This window comes from Rissa tridactyla, chromosome W (assembly GCF_028500815.1).
Source record: "Rissa tridactyla isolate bRisTri1 chromosome W, bRisTri1.patW.cur.20221130, whole genome shotgun sequence".
NCBI classification, from domain to species: Eukaryota; Metazoa; Chordata; class Aves; order Charadriiformes; family Laridae; genus Rissa; species Rissa tridactyla.
In genome coordinates, this window is record NC_071496.1 from 10,768,271 (window position 1) to 10,783,890 (window position 15,620).

Genomic DNA, 15,620 nt, shown 5'->3' on the forward strand with positions numbered 1-15,620 from the left:
TGATTTCTAAGACTTGGACACTGGCCTAACTTCACTGTGTGTTTCCAGACCCATCGTATTCTGGAGTGATGCTGTGATCCATGCCTACTTCTCCTTGAGTCTTGCTAAATTTTTGGCTTTGGAGAGTGCAATGGGGTTTCCACTGAAACTCCTCTGAAATCCTATTAGTTTGCTAGACAAGGAAATCCTTCCTGTAGGTTTTTTTTCTTTTTCTTTCTTTTTTTTTCTTCTTTTTTTTTCTTTTGCTCTCTAAAGCCTTCCTATGGAGCTCTATAGTGGGGATTCAATAGAATTCTGTACAGGGGAATAATTCTCTACTGAATTCTTCAATTCTTTTTCAGAAGGGATCAGAGACATGAAGATTAACTGGGGGAGTTTAGTAAGTGTTTGAACAGGATTGTATACATGCAAAGTATAGCAGGCATCTGGGCAAAGTGTTATTAAACATGCCCATTATTCCTAAGGTTGCAAAACAGTTTAAAATATTAACCCATATATTCACATCCTTGTAACTTCCATAAACCTTCACCTAATGGGCTGAAAAATGTCATGCTTTCTCTTTGCTTGATGGCAATTTTCTCCCTGAAAGGTTGAGTAAATTCTCTCCAGCTGTCAGTTGTTCCTTTTTTTCCCCAATTTATTCAGAAAAAGTGAGGATGGGGGAAGAAGAGGAAACACTTTTACCTTTTAAATTATTCTAACCACATGCAGCAGTCTAACTTGCTGGACTTTGAGCTGATAAATGTATATAAACATAGGGTTTGTTGAAGGCCTCTGTCTTCTTTTGGTGTTTGAGGGGGACAAAAAAATGGAGGTCACGGTTTCCGATGCCATGACAAATTAAAAGTGTCATTGTAGGCATCCTAAAGTCGATGCAGATCGTTCAGTCTGTTCGCTTAAAGAGAGAGGCACTGTCCCTACAAATCCTGCTGGATAAGTGTCATAAATGGCATTTGCTATAGGTGTTGGTTTACATTAGATCCCAGTTCTGTGTCGTAGGAGGTAGTCACAGAAACATAGGTCCTGCTCCTCCATCCTTTTATCAGAGTTGAAGACATACCTGCTCTTAAAACATGCTGCCTTTTAAGCGTGGCTTTCAGGCCAAAACATTTTCTTCAGGCTTAGCTCAGTGAACAGACCTCCCAGGGCCCTTGAGGAAAACCTCTGAAAAAAATAGTGTGAGCAACAATTAAAATAACAATAAGCTGCAACATGGCCATAGGTAGGGACTGGGGACCTCTTCAAAACTGTATCCATCTCCAGCTGGGGAGCAGTGATATGGATGCCTCAGTTCAGGGGTCTCTTGACCCATTGGAGCCCATAGACCAAACTTTGCCTGGTTACGACCTAAGTGAAGGACTCAGATTAGGAGACAGAAACCTATATGTCATCAACAGAGAGAGGGGGCACCCATGACTGTCTTGATCTTTGATTCCCTTAAATTCTGACCCCATAGAATAATTTGGGTTGGAAGGGACCTTTAAAGGTCATCTAGTCCACCCCCCTGCAATGAGCAGGGATATCTTCAACTAGATCCAGTTGCTCAGAGCCCCGTCCAACCTGATCTTGGATGTTTCCAGGGATGGGGCATCTACCATCTCTCTGGGCAACCTGTTGCCAGTGTTTCACCACCCTCAGCGTAAAAAATGTCTTCCTTATATCTAGTCTAAATCTTCCCTCTTTTAGTTTGAAGCCATTACCCCTTGTCCTATCACAACAGGGCCTGCTAAAAAGTTTGTCCCCATCTTCCCTGTAGGCCCCCTTTAAGTACTGGAAGGCCACTATAAGGTCTCCCCAGAGCCTTCTCTTCTCCAGGCTGAACAACCCCAACTCTCTCAGCCTGTCTTCACAGGAGAGGTGCTCCAGCCCTCTGATCATTTTTGTGGCCCTCCTCTGGACCCTCTCCAACAGGTCTGTGTCTTTCCTGTGCTGAGGGCTCCAGAGCTGGATGCAGTGCTCCAGGTGGGGTCTCACCAGAGCAGAATAGAGGGGCAGAATCACCTCCCTCGACCTGCTGGCCACAGCATCCAGCCTTTAACATCCTCCTGAAGTCACTGGCGTTAAAAGGGAATAACAATCCAAAGTCCTGGTCCTGCCTGAATAGGGATTTGAGTCGTGAATCTGGTGCTCCAGATCCTATCTGACACCTCAGAGAGAGTTCGATGTGTGCAATGCCACACACAGAGCACAATGAAGTAGTTCATCTGGAGAGGCCTTTTGGGAGCGCAGGTACTCAGCAGACTCTTATCTGCCATCTGATTCAACTTCTCCCAGCACTTCTGTAACTGCTTCCTCTTCAGCTTCATTAGAGGCAAAGCTACTCCTTTTCTTTGCCCACAGCAGTCATTTATCTTGCCTTTATTCCTGGCCTCGGGTCTTCCCACTGGCACGTTCCTGACTAACCTTTATGCCTCTTGGTGGGCTGCTCTTTGTCCTGGGTGTATCCAGCCTCATCCACTTGTGTCCTGCGCTGCTTTTGCTTACTGCTTTTTCTTCTGCAATTCATGAAGCTTTAAGGGTATTTCTTGTTTTGCTGACCCAGACATTCTCTCCTCTCTCAAAGACAAAAGACTGATACATTCTGCAAGGCAAATCAGTCTCAATGCCTTCCTCTAAATACCCCAATTTATTGCTCTTCTTCTTGCATGACCTTAATATGCCCTATTTTCCCACAGTCCACCCTTGATGCTGGGGATGCTTGGTACGTGATACAGCACCAAGCAAGACACCACTGCTTACTCAGCATGGAAACACACAGTGCAAGCCTGCATGGACAAAATCCAACCTTTCTTATTCCTAGTCTCATTTGAAGCATGCAGAATTGAGTAATATGGGATCTGTTGTTTGTACAGCCTCTAGACTGGGCACAGGATAGATCCTGGCCCGAAGCCTTTTTGGTCCTCCTTGTGCCATCACTTACTGCTCTGAAGAATGGATGCTGAGCCAAGACCTGGTGCATTCCCTATCAGATGTGTTTTATTTTATTTATTTATTTGTTTTTCCTGAAGGGAGGGAAAGCTGGTGTATTTGGCACTTGTGCAAGCAAAAATGAAATAATGGAGGAGGAAAACAAAAAGAAAAGTAGTCCTGTGGCAGCAGCAGTAAATAAAAACAAACCTCTCGTTAATGATTTATATAGAAAAATAATTTTCCACACATTTCAGGGTGCAGAGGGAAATGTTTGATCAGAGGGAGAAGGAGAGGCTATTGCCCTACCATGACGGTGTTAGGAGGCGGCTACTGCATCTGATGGCAGCTCTCCAAGAGCGGAGTCAATCTAGGAAAGTTTGGTAACACAGATGATGGAATTGTGCAGACTTTTGCTTTCTGTGGCTGGTCTCTGTGCCAATAACCTTTCCCTAAATACCCATAAAACTTTCTATTTGTAGCCTGGAGTGGCTGCCACTACCTCCGGGATGGTGTGCTTGGCAAGGGCTGGCTAGAATAGAATAAGCATTTGAAGTCCCCTTCTTGTGCATGTTGACACTTCTCCCCAAAGAGTTTTATGGCTGTCGTTAATGGAATAAGTTTTATCCTCGTAGCAGGACACACTGCTGCACCCAGGGCTATTCTCTTGGATCATCTCAGGAGTCACCTTTGATTATACATCATGCTGAGAGTGATGATGCTTGGTCTGGGGGCTCAGCAATCTGGTGTTGACCTGATGTAGGCAAATCTCCTGGCTTGGCTTTTTGTGTTGTAATGAGCTGGAGCACAGTTGGCATCTCATTCTGTTTTCTAGTGTCCCGGAGGCCTAATCTTCACAAGGGTGATGGGTAAAAATGACACACTGACTCCTGATTGGGATCAAACGCAATTCCTTGATTCAGAGGTGTAAATCCAGTGAACTGAGCTCAGCTTTGGAGCAGTCCTGCAGCAGCATTTGTCTCAGAGGGCACAAGTGGGAGGAAGTTGATCCTTAGGTTGGTCCTTCAGAGATCAGAAGTCATCATGAGGAGGTGTTTACAGGTCTGATGACCTGAGTAGATTTATAAAACCTTGGCACAGTTCTCAGGCAGGAGCTTGTAAAAGTCCTGGGGCAACATGATGGGCATCTCTCCTACCACAGATGGGTGCTTTGCTATTCTGGCTGTTGCCACAGCTGTACCTTGGGCAGTATTGCTTTTATGAGCCTTGTGATTTATGGCCATGTCAGTTGTTTAATCATTCAGTTGTCCCTCCCTTCAGCGCTGTATGATAGTTACTTACGTAGAAAGGCGACTATCTGATCTAATTATGGAGTCTCAAACCTAATTATGGAGTCAAATATGATTCCATAATCTATTCTTAATGTCTCTATGTTGAGAAGACAGATACACACATGTGTAATGTGCACACACATGCCTCCATAATTACAGATATGCTTGGGCTCTCATTTCTGTCTCTTTATCTTGAGGGGGGATGCTCGCAGCCTCATCTGGCTGTGAGAGATCTCCAGGTTATCTTGTCTTTTCCCCTCCAGTGTGGCTTTTCCTGTCTCCCTTTGCTGGGCTTGGGCACTCTGAGGCAGAGCCATCAGTCAGCATTACTCAGTCATGATGGTGGAGGTGCAGAGGGCTGGTAGCACTTTGACTCAGGGCAATGCAATGGAAATGAGTGAAGATTACATTTCTGTTGTTCTGGTAACTGCCATTAATCCTTGTTCCTTGTTTTCATGTGGATAGACCACACCTAGGAGAGCTTGCATCCCTTCCCTTCAGAGAAAGCCCTCACATAACCCATGCAAAATCAGAGGCAGAGGTGGAAGGACTGGAACAAAAGCAGTGCTGGAGGCAAGGGGACCACAAGGAGAGGAACCACCTTTCTTCTGTGTAACCCCCTGTGCATCTAACTCAGCCTATCAATGAATCACATGCCATAGTTAGTTATTTTTATAGATAATCTGTGGATTACAGGCATTCACATATGGTCATTCCACTCGCAATTATTCTTATCAGTTGAGGATCTCATACTGTATCTGTACCCACATCCATTTTATACATGCCTATATATCTTATAGATGGGAATTTTAGCAGTGTGTTTAAAATTGTCATGCAGTAGAGAGATCGATTTGCCCAGCACTGGAGACAGAGACCAAAAAAAATATATCACAGAAGCACAGAATGGCTGGGGTGGGAAGGACCTCTGGAGATTGTCCAGTCCACCATGCTGCTCAGCGCAGAGTCACCCAGGATAGGATGCTCAGTGCTGTGTCTGGTCAGGATTTGGACATCACCAGGCCATCTCTGATTCTTTATTGAGAGATGACATTCATTTGTTTTGCTTGAAGGGGAAGTCCTTCTGCCGCGTTTCTGTCCTGATTGATGCAAGGCGGGTAAAAGGGTGTTTCCTATGGGATCTATAGTGTGGATGGAAAATAGCTATCACAGTCATTTTTCCAGCTCCTTGCCAAAACTGTATTGTTCTTTCAGAGTATCATGGACACAGGAAGTAACAAAGGCTGTGGTCCAAATATGCGCTAAATCTAGCTCCAGGGCTCTGAGTGGCAGATTAAATACGCTACTGGTGCATGATACTGATCCAGTATAAACTCATTCTCCTGGTTCACATTTGTTCAAAAAATTTTGCACTGACTTAATTTTATCCCAGCAGACTTTGTATTGCATCATACTATGTCACCTGTCTGCACCATGATGGCTTTATGGCTCACAAGTTTTACCCATCCTCTGGAACTGCCTTTAAGTTGGCATGAAGAAAGGCTTAGCACCCATCTTGTATGCTCTGGTCCATTCAATAAAAGTATGATCAGATGTCTGTTCCTGATCTGCATCAAACTTGTGCTGCTGGTGATCTGGCAGTGCATGGACTGCGACCACAACCACGCTTGAAATTCCTAGTGTTTTTGTAAAGCAATCATGAAGAAATAGGTTGAGGCTTTTTTTTGTGTGTGTATATTCCTAATGTGAGTTAACTGAGTTCAATGCAGCTTGCTGCATGCCAGGCTGTTGGGTTTTTATGTCCCATGATGGATTCTGAAGTTTCACTGACACTTCTCATAAAAGCAGATTTCTGACCAAAACTTTCCCTCGGGTGTAATGTGGGTTGTCCATTGGCCTCTGCCCCAGAGGCAGCTGCATTTCAGTGGTGGCATATATAATTGAGGAAGCAACCTGGGAGTCTTCGGAGTGAAAGGTGATATCTCATCATTAAATATTGCTGCATAGTCTCCAGTGCTTTGTGGTGAATGGTTTTAAAAAGATGGAGTGTAAAGAGGCTTCCAGTATTTCTGATATTTTGCAAAGATTAGGGATTTAACTGTATGTCACATGAGAGAATGTGAGATCCAAAGGCAACATGACAGACGTGAGGTTTGAGAAGACATGGGTTCCACTTCACGTTCACTATGACACTCTCAGACTCGCACCTCAGTTTCCCCTCACTTGAACCTGTTCAATAAAATTGTTTTTTTTCTTTTTCATCTTATAGCATTTTGGACTCTATGGATAAAACAAAAGCAGTCTCAGTAGCCACAGTCGTGGCTGAGATTAGCGTACTATGGGATTTGGGCAGCATTTCAATATTGCTCCAAGCTCTCTGCTGGTGCTCCTGGTGCTTGAGCAAATCAAGCAGCAGCACGAATGCTGGGCAGCTGAACCTGGCTGGCTTGCATTCGTCTAATCAGCATTTGCTTGTTACTAATGTGGTTGCTCCTGTGTGTAGGGCAAAAGCCACGCTAATTATTATGCCCACTTTCATTTAATGGAGAATCCCAAATAGGTGGATTTCTCCCCCCTACTGTGGGCTCTCACCTCTGTTTTTGTCCTCAGAAAATTTTCAGTTTAATCACTTTATAGCCCTGGCATCTGAATACTTGAGTAGTTACCTGAGGCAGGAGAAGGGAGCTTATTCAGAGCCCTTAATAGGAGGCATCTAGTACGACCCAAAAGGAGGTCTTGTACTTCAGGCCTTTGCCTCCAGAAGCGTGTTTGAGGTGCCCAGAGGAGCTGATAAGAGATGTGTGAGCAGCCATAGCAAGACTGAGCACATAAGCATTTGATTATTTCTCAGTACTTATCAGAGGAAGCATGAATCTCTCCCTAATTAAGATCTAATATCAACTTCTGTGAAATTCACCTCCTCAAATTTAACTTGACTGCAGGAAGCCTGCTAGCAGTAACACTTTCCTCTGGGAGCTTAATTTGGATGGTAAAACACCTCTGTAGTTGCTTATTGAATGGGACTTGATGCTAGTGAGCCTCGGAGGCCTGAAAGGGCAGATTGGGTGAGCACTTAAAAGTCTAGACAGCCCCCATCTCTCATATGTTTAAAATAGAGCTAGAGGTCTCCTGGAAAATCTGCTTCCTCCCTAGATTTCTAGATCTGCACATTGCCAGCTAAGGCAGAAGAGGTGCTGGATGAAAAGCATTCATCGTAGTCCCTTCAGTGCTTCTGCCCGAAGGCAGCTTGGAGAGGGGAGATTTCCAAAAGAGATTACACTTTCAGAAGCCTGAAGTGAGGTTTCCTAATTAGTCAAAGCACAGGTAGCCTGCCCAAACAAGAAAGACGAGTATAATGTCCCTGCACCCAAGTCATTTAACTATTAACTCTGGAGGAGAATAAGGAGATACCTAAAACAATGACACGGTTAATTCTGCATGGCATTTGAGCACAGGGTTATTTGTTGCTACCTTCAGGTCTGGTGACATCATTTGCAGGCTCTCAGCAAAACAGGAGGCCAATATTTTGAAGTGGGATTTTAAGGTGGATTTGGCATGAACTCACCTGACGCTGGTGTAATGCAATGACTTTATTCATCTGTTGCTTGTTTCTACTGTCCTGGAGGCACACAGCCAAGTGGGGATGAGTGTTTAGGCATCATGACCCAGAGCTTGGGTCAAAGACCCACAACCAGAATTTGGAGCAGAAACTTGGCTTTTTATTCACTCTCCATAAAATATTACCCAATGAATCAAAACCTGGAAGACCCTTCCTAGCTCAGAGCCATGAGTTTTATTTCATCTCCCATTCAACATAGGGTCCCAAACGGGTTGGTTGATTACACAGGTGGCTGTGGTCCCTTTCCTGCACCCTTGGTGGTCACGGACTCATCCTGCTGCCCTGCCTGCTGAGCTAGATGCTGTCTGCCAGAAGTTTTCACTTTTTTACCAGCAGTGAGAGAGGTTAAAAGCCTGTGGGCGGAGACTGGCACAGAGTGCCCATTGTACATTAGTGCATACCAGAGGAGTAACTCCCTGGAATGCTGAACTGCCAAGCTTTTCACCTTGTGTTTGTGTTGCAGCCCACGAGTGTGCGTACATTGAGTTCCTCTCCAAGGAGATTAACAATGTGAAATAGCAGATAAATAGGACAGCTTTTTTTTTTTTTGATTGGACCATCACCTCCATAGGCACAAAGGAGAGGCAAGGTGCAAGGTTGGTCAATTAGGTAGAGCAGCTCCTTGCAACTGGGTGGCTTTAACGTACTAATTGCATCAGTAATTAGTGATTACCACATGATAAATACTTGGGTTCAAAACTATGTAAGGGCATTAACTAACCCACCTTACAATAGGTTTGAATGAGGTAAGTGTTATCCTTGTTTTAGAGGTGGTGAAATGGAGACACTTGCTGACCATAGGGTGAGTCAGGGCAGGCATATAGGAGGCCTTGGGTCCGTTAGTTCTTCAAGATCACCTTAAATGAGACTATTGACAGCATCTCTGGGAAATGAGTTTCCTCCCTGTTGCCAGAAGATGTGCAACTTAAGCATAAGTGGTTTTTGTGGTGTATTTCTATCTACTATAAGCTATAGAAACCACCTTGAAGTCCAGATGGCAGATCAGGCTCCATGATAGTTCTTCTCCTCCCCCCCCCCCCTTGGGCTGTTGGCTTGTGCTGTTTACAGGAACTTTATTTGAATTTGTGTCTGCTGGGACCTGGGTGGAGGTTATCCAATGATTTCATAGAGCTCTAGGATGCTTAGGGTTTTCCATTAGTAGCCATATGTGTCAGGGTCAGAGAAATGACCTGTGGCCACATTCCAGTGGAAATGTGAATATATAGCTAATAAAAGGTGCTTGTTATTACTTCTCTTTGAATTTTAAGCTTGTACAAGGTATTTTTAAAAGGCAGAAAGAAGCCAGTGGTACAAGGGCATGTGATATTTCTTGGTGAGTTATGCCTTAAAGTAGTCTATGATAATGCTGTTATGATTTAGTGATAGGTAGCAAGATAAGTTTTGTTTCTCCTTTATGGTTTATTGCTACTAAGAATGAGCTGGGAAATCCCTGGCTGTGCTCAGATCTTGCTTGCAGTTGGTTGAGAGGTGGGGTTTGGCAGCATAGCAGAACTACTCTAGTAGGGAGCTACTGCTGAAAGAGTAGGTCTGCACCCCCAAAACCTACTCCTGGCAGTGCCTTCTTGTTTTCTTCTCTGTATGCTAGAAGAGATATTCCTCTGGCCCACCAGGGAGCTGTTTGTGCTAAAATAGCAAAAAATATCTTTTTTTTTTTTTTTTCTCAGTGATACTCTTCTGCTAGTTTTGTAGCCTACACTGGCTTGCCGTGATGGGTGGTGGGGGCTGGCTATAGGGGGCGTTTTAGGGAGGACGTATGAAAGCACCTCAACACCTTTAAAAACACTCTATGTGTATTTTAAAATTTTTTTTAACTAAATGTTTGGTATTTATTTGGCTTAGCCTTTCTATGTCATTCAGTGATACATCTTTTGCCTAGTTTGAACATTCATGGCTTGTCCCATTAACTTTGGCTGAGACTTTGTAAGCTACTGAATACAGGTGCTTCCATCTCAAAGGGTTCAATCTGCAATGTTTTAAAGAAAGCCCACATTTGAAAGGATGAGAGCACAGTCTTTGTTTCAATCGGCCCAAGCCTTTACCACAAAGCAGCAGTACCCAAGGGCATGAGGAACTCTAGAAAACATTGAGTTTAGCTTTCCTCCATTGCCCTCAATACTTGAGTCCCTGATATGCCCTGCAAGAGACCCAGGTGGATCCTCCTGTACTTCCAGCATCCCAGGGAGCATCTTAGGCTGCAGACAGTGTGTGCCTGGCCCAGTGTGTAATGAATAATTAATCCAAAGCAGAATTCCCCCCCAGAATAGCTGGAAGCTGAGGGCATCTTTCTCTTGCCTGGGAAGTGGGAAAATGGGGAGTTTGAAACTCTTCTGACTGATTCATAGGGCAATACCATGTTTTATGTGCTCTGATCGCTGGGCTATTGTTTAACCTGAGGCAAGCAAGTGTCTGTCTCTATTCCCCCCCCCCCCCCACCCCCCCCCCCCCCCCCCCCCCCCCCCCCCCCCACAAAAAAAAAACCCTATGGCAGCAAGCACTTTGAAGTAAGGAGGAGGTTCATGGGTGTGGAGAGCTGATTACCCCCTCATTTATTTCCAAGCCCACAGTTGAAGGCATTTGTATTTATACGCTGTTTTTTGTTGGATTTTATATATCCATTTTCATCACTTTAGCAATACATGTGGCTATCATTCCTTGCTTTGTGTTACCTGTTCCAGCCCTCAGAAATGCTGTCCAGCTTGGGTCCTGTTTTGCTTCAAGGAAGGCCCTTAAGATGCTACAGGGGAAGCCCAAGCATGTCCCATTTCAGTCATCTCCGCCACTCGTGTTCTATATGTATATGTGTGCTAACTTTCTCTTTTTCTTCGCCTTTCTTTTGACAGTGGCAGATTTGGTCTCTTCTGAGCTCCTTGCAGCCTCTGGGTGATTGGGACGTTGAATTCGACGGACGGTTACCATTCGTTCCCTGGGATTGTACCTGCCCTTGCTCTCCTCATCCCTTCCTGCACTCCCTTCCTCTGATAAAAGTCCAGGGTGTTGCGGTATTGCTATGGAGCCCAGGGAGACTTTGGGCAGCTCCCGGCAAAGGGGGGATGAGGCAGACTTTCTGCCAGCTGCTGTCACCTCTGCGAAGCCTCCACCTGTCTCTGGCTGCGCAGGGGAGATGATGCTGCCTGTGACAGGCTCAGGGAAAGGGATCCTGGTGAGCGGTGAGAGGCTGGAGCCTGAGGAAGATGATGACCTGGGTTCTGGGAGAGATGTGGATTCCACTTCCAATGCGGACAGTGAGAAATGGGTGGTGGGAGATGTCCTGGAGGAGCAGGAATTTTCCATCAAGGAGGCTAACTTCACAGAGGGGAGTTTAAAACTAAAAATCCAGACCACCAAGAGAGCTAAGAAGCCCCCAAAGAACTTGGAGAACTATATTTGTCCTCCTGAGATCAAAATCACCATCAAGCAGTCTGGGGAGCAGAAGCTTTCCAAAGCTGTGAAAAATAGCAAAGCAGCTAAAGAAGAGGGCAGATCACACTCCAAAAAGAAGGTAAGTCCTATTCTTTCTTGTATTTACCCTTTCCCCTGAAAGCAGAGGAAGAGGGTAGGATTAAACCTGCTCAGTTTGTGTCTGAGGCATAACGTTTGCAAAGCCCTGCTTGGCTGCAGAGGAGGTAATACAGAACGGGTATCATCCTGCAGTGCTGCATATGCTGCAGGGATGATCTTGAACTTCAGATAAACCAATTCAGAAGGGATCAAAAGTTCAGCTGGGCCTCTTCTATTTTTGTGTGTAACTGAGATTTAAGATTAATCATTACATGAGTGATAAGTGAAGGGGCCCACTTCTAAACCACTTTGTGTCTGAGCGCTAATGCTAGAGCCTTTTGGCAGTTAAAGCTTTCGACTGTAATCTTTAAAATACAGGTATGTGCATGGCGAACAATTGAATCCATTCCTGTATACGGGGCGAAGGGTTCCATTATTCTTGATTACAGCATTGTGCTAGCAACACTATAGTTATGCTTCAGAAGGAGAGCTGAGCATAACCTGAGTTGTAGGTGTCATGCTTGTGACTCTGGTGGGTGGGAGCAGTTGTCCTGTGCCTCATGGAGTAGCACCTGAATTTATCTTTCCCCCCTGAGGAGCAGCAAACTATCAGGACTTGAAAAATCACCTAAGTTTGTTGCATAATAATTTCAGACACATCTCCAGTAGTCCCCAGTGCTTTGAAATACCACTTCAGCACTCTTGCCGGAGTTTCAATACACACAGCACAGAGGGCAAGTAATGAAAACACGGAAGCAATTTAAGTAACAGCATGTGGGTACACAAAGGACTGGTAATACCAGAAATGTAAAAAGGGGCTGTGAACTGGGGATATAGCATTTATTCAGTGGCCACTTAGGGAGGAAGAAGATATGCCTGTTCCTAAGCTTTCCACTGCTCTGCTAATTAGGCAACAGGGGCTACTGCTTGATTTCTAAAGCTGTGGTCCAGGGAGCAGCAGTGATTAGAAGGGGGCTCTGTGGAGAGCCATGCTGCTCATGTGCTGAGGCCTGTTTTTTTTTTTTTTTGTTTTGTTTTTTTTGCCTTTGAGTTCAGCTGCTACACTATATTAAAAGATGTAAACATACATTAAATACTTTCCTTGTGTTGCTTTTCCATGTGAGAAATTGCCCTGGGGATGTTATGCAATCATGAATGGGAAGGGAGGGAATCTAGGAGAGTATCTTGCTGGGTGTGGTTGCTGACACCCTAGAGTGGGGAGGGAGGCAGGGGGTGAGAGAGCATCAGTGTTGGGAACAACTTCTCTGCCAGCTTGAATGTTTGGCTACAACCCAACAGCTTTTGGGGTTCCTTTTAAGTCATGACCATGTCAACATTCACATCAGCTTCCCCTTCTTGAAAATAAGAGTGAAGGTAGTTTCCTAACCCCTTTCCTGGGGCTGCTTGGAAGGTGAATCGTAGCTTGAGCTCTCTGTGAGGTCACTTGTGCAGCAATTGGAAAGTGCACAAATGCTCTGTAAGAGTTTGCTTTGATTTCAACCCTTTGGTGCCTGGGGATGGAGTGGGCTGAACCCTTGCCACTTCTAAACCCGCAAATGGCTCCATTTCATTTAGTCTAATTGGAGAGGGAGGGAAGAAAAAAGCCAGGAGCCCAAAGGATGTCCTGCTGGCATGTTGGCAAGCCCTGCAGCTACTGCTCTCCCATCTGCAGCAGGGTTGCTCGAGTCCAGCGTCCTCAGCATCATTAAAGGTGCCTTTTTCTTTGGATAAGGAAACATGCTGTCAGTCTGGAAGGGCACTGAAAGCATGGCACCAAATGCAACAAGGCAAGCCATCAGCATTCCCTGCCTGTCGTGTAGCATTTAACAAGCCTCAGATGAGCAGTATTCCCCTGGTTTTTATTTCCTTTTTTTTTTTTTCTCTTCCCTGCATTTGTCTATTTTCTTGTGTCTGCAAATACTTCCTTTTCCACCTCCTTCTTTAGGCGTAGCCTGACAAAGTTTCTTTGGAGTTTCCTTCATATGCATAATGTCCTGCTTCAGGGGATGTAAGCTTTTTTTTTTTTAAATTATTATTGCATTGGGGTTTTTTTGAGAGCTTGGGATGGATGAATGTATTTTATTGCTGAGAAATAAGTGGCAGCAAGTAAATTGGAAGTAAAGCTTTCTTGTGTGCGGTCAGAGGAAACTCTATCCTTGGATTTTTTTGCAATGTTTTCTTTTTCCCTTTGAGTTCCTGTAGGTATTTGCTGTTTCTCTGCAGGAAGTGGTTCTAGTGTTTTTTTTCCCTTGAAATTCAATTCATTGTCTTCCTTTCCTCTGCCCCCCCCCCAACTTTCTCCTGCAGTTCACCTTTCCTTGAGGACTCTTTCATTTGCATGCTTTCCCCTTTCTACCCCTCCTTCCAGAAGATCATGAATGCTTTCCCCCCTTCTTCACATCATTGACTGCACATTGCACTTTCCCTCCAGGTTCTCATGTGCATCCACAGCTCTTGTTGGATTATCCCTGTGCCAGACTCCTCTCCCCGGTGATTTGTGTGCGTGATCATCCAATTGCTCATAGTACATGCTTATTCCCCTTTGCTAAGGGCATCCTTGTGTGAGATGCTCTCCGAGTCATCTCTTCCTGTTTCAATCCCTAATGTGGCTGGGGAGTTGATGTAAGTGCTTGCTCCCTCTGCTCTGTGTGGTTTAGCAAGGATGAGAGGGCACTTGTGCATTTGTGGTGGTACCTGCTTGAAGTGGCAGGCTTTGATTTACAGCTTTTTCTTTTTTTTATTTATTTTTTTATTTTTTCTAAAGGATGGAGCCTCCATAGCCCCTTCAGCCTGGACCTGTTTCTGTGCTGGTTTGGCCCCACTCTTGCTTAGCAAAGTCTTGAGGCTCCTCTAAATGATGCTGGTGGCAGGTACCTGAGGCTCATGCCAGCAGTGTAGACCTCAGCCTCTGCCCAGATTATGGAATAGCAGTAGAACCCCAGAAATGCTAGCACAGTGGGAAAATCTTCTTCTAGTTGAGTTTAAGGTGAAACTGGCTTTTGAGCAGCTGAGAGACCAATTCAGAGCTGCTCTAACAGACATGAGGCTCCTGGTGTTTTTACAGTCTTTCTACACAAATGTATGGGTGCAAAGCTACATAAACTCAGCTCTTTGATATTTATCCCAGGTTTCTTTTTGGCAAGCTTTTTTTTTTCTATCACATTGTTGAAGGCACAAATGAAACACTGCAGTTTGGTGCCCTCCCACCACAACTACCTTGGGCTGCCCCCCCCCCTTCCCCCAAAAGAGAGCAGGAATGAAGAATTTCTTTGTAAAAATTTCACAGCTTAAGAAAACAGTTTTGCTATGAGCTGAGAACTGCTCAGGCCCGGGTTCATCTTGGTCCTTGAAGGCATGTGAGGTGCCCAGACTGGGAGCTGAGTTCTCTTGGGCCCCCATGTAGTCACCTGGAGGAGGCTGGTCCCTGTGAAGACCAGGGAGGGCCGAATCCTGGCTCTTACCTTTCCTTCTCCAAAGCTTGGTGGAGCAGTGTCCGCCTTGTGTTGTGTCATGGATATCTTGTGACAGGAATAAGGCAGAATTTCTTTTCCAGCTCGGTGCTCTGCTTGAGCCAGCTGATGCTCATCCCTCACTGTCTGTCTGCTCCCAAAGAATTGTGACTTTTTTTTTTTTTCCATGTAGTCAAGTATTCCTTAAAGAAGTAAATGTCTGGCAGTGAAGGGATGGGCTGGGGAAACCTAAGCAGGCTTTTACTGCTTAACGTGGAGTGCCAAATGAGAAAGACTTGCTGTATTTGATTAGCTGCCATATGACCAGGGTTTGTGGAGGCCGTCTGTGTTGAGGGCAGGTTTTGTTTTGCAGCAGTTGCTCCCACGGCTGAGTTTCGATGGCCCTCTGTGACATTTCCTTGTTTGCTTGGTGCTGTGCCTCTCTCTTCAAACTGTGACAAAATGTCCCCAGTGATGGTTTTGGGGTTGAGGAGATGCTGTAGGGAAGCAACTGGGACCAGTGCAGGGAAGCTGGGGGTCCAGCAGTCCCCAACACTGAACCACAGGAGGGGACAGGTGCTGCTCCCAGCAGCCTCGTAAAAGCTTGGCCAAGTCAGTGCACGCTAGTTATGGTTTCGAAAGCACTGTGGTCTCCAGGCTAACAAAGACGTGCTGGAGATGTGATGCGCTGGCATGTGCACCCAGAGCTGCAAACCTCTGTATTGGTTGTGTCTTCATTTGCAGAGGTTTTGGGATGCACAGGGGTGTTAGTCCTTTATGCACATGCTCACGTTCCTCCAGCACCAACTTTTGCATGCAGCGTTCCCTCTCCTCTCCTTCCAGGCATGCCTGACCACAGATACCTTCTGATTTACC

General features: G+C 45.3%; 1 protein-coding gene across 1 annotated transcript in view; it reads left to right on the forward strand.

Moving 5' to 3' along the window:
- Positions 1-10,804: 10,804 nt before the first annotated feature.
- LOC128902112 (SET-binding protein-like) overlaps positions 10,805-15,620 on the forward strand; it is a 321,291-nt gene continuing 316,475 nt past the window's right edge. Inside the window, exon 1 of the mRNA XM_054184502.1 lies at positions 10,805-11,296. Coding sequence (XP_054040477.1) covers positions 10,805-11,296 — 492 coding nt within the window. The remainder of the gene's footprint in view (positions 11,297-15,620) is intronic.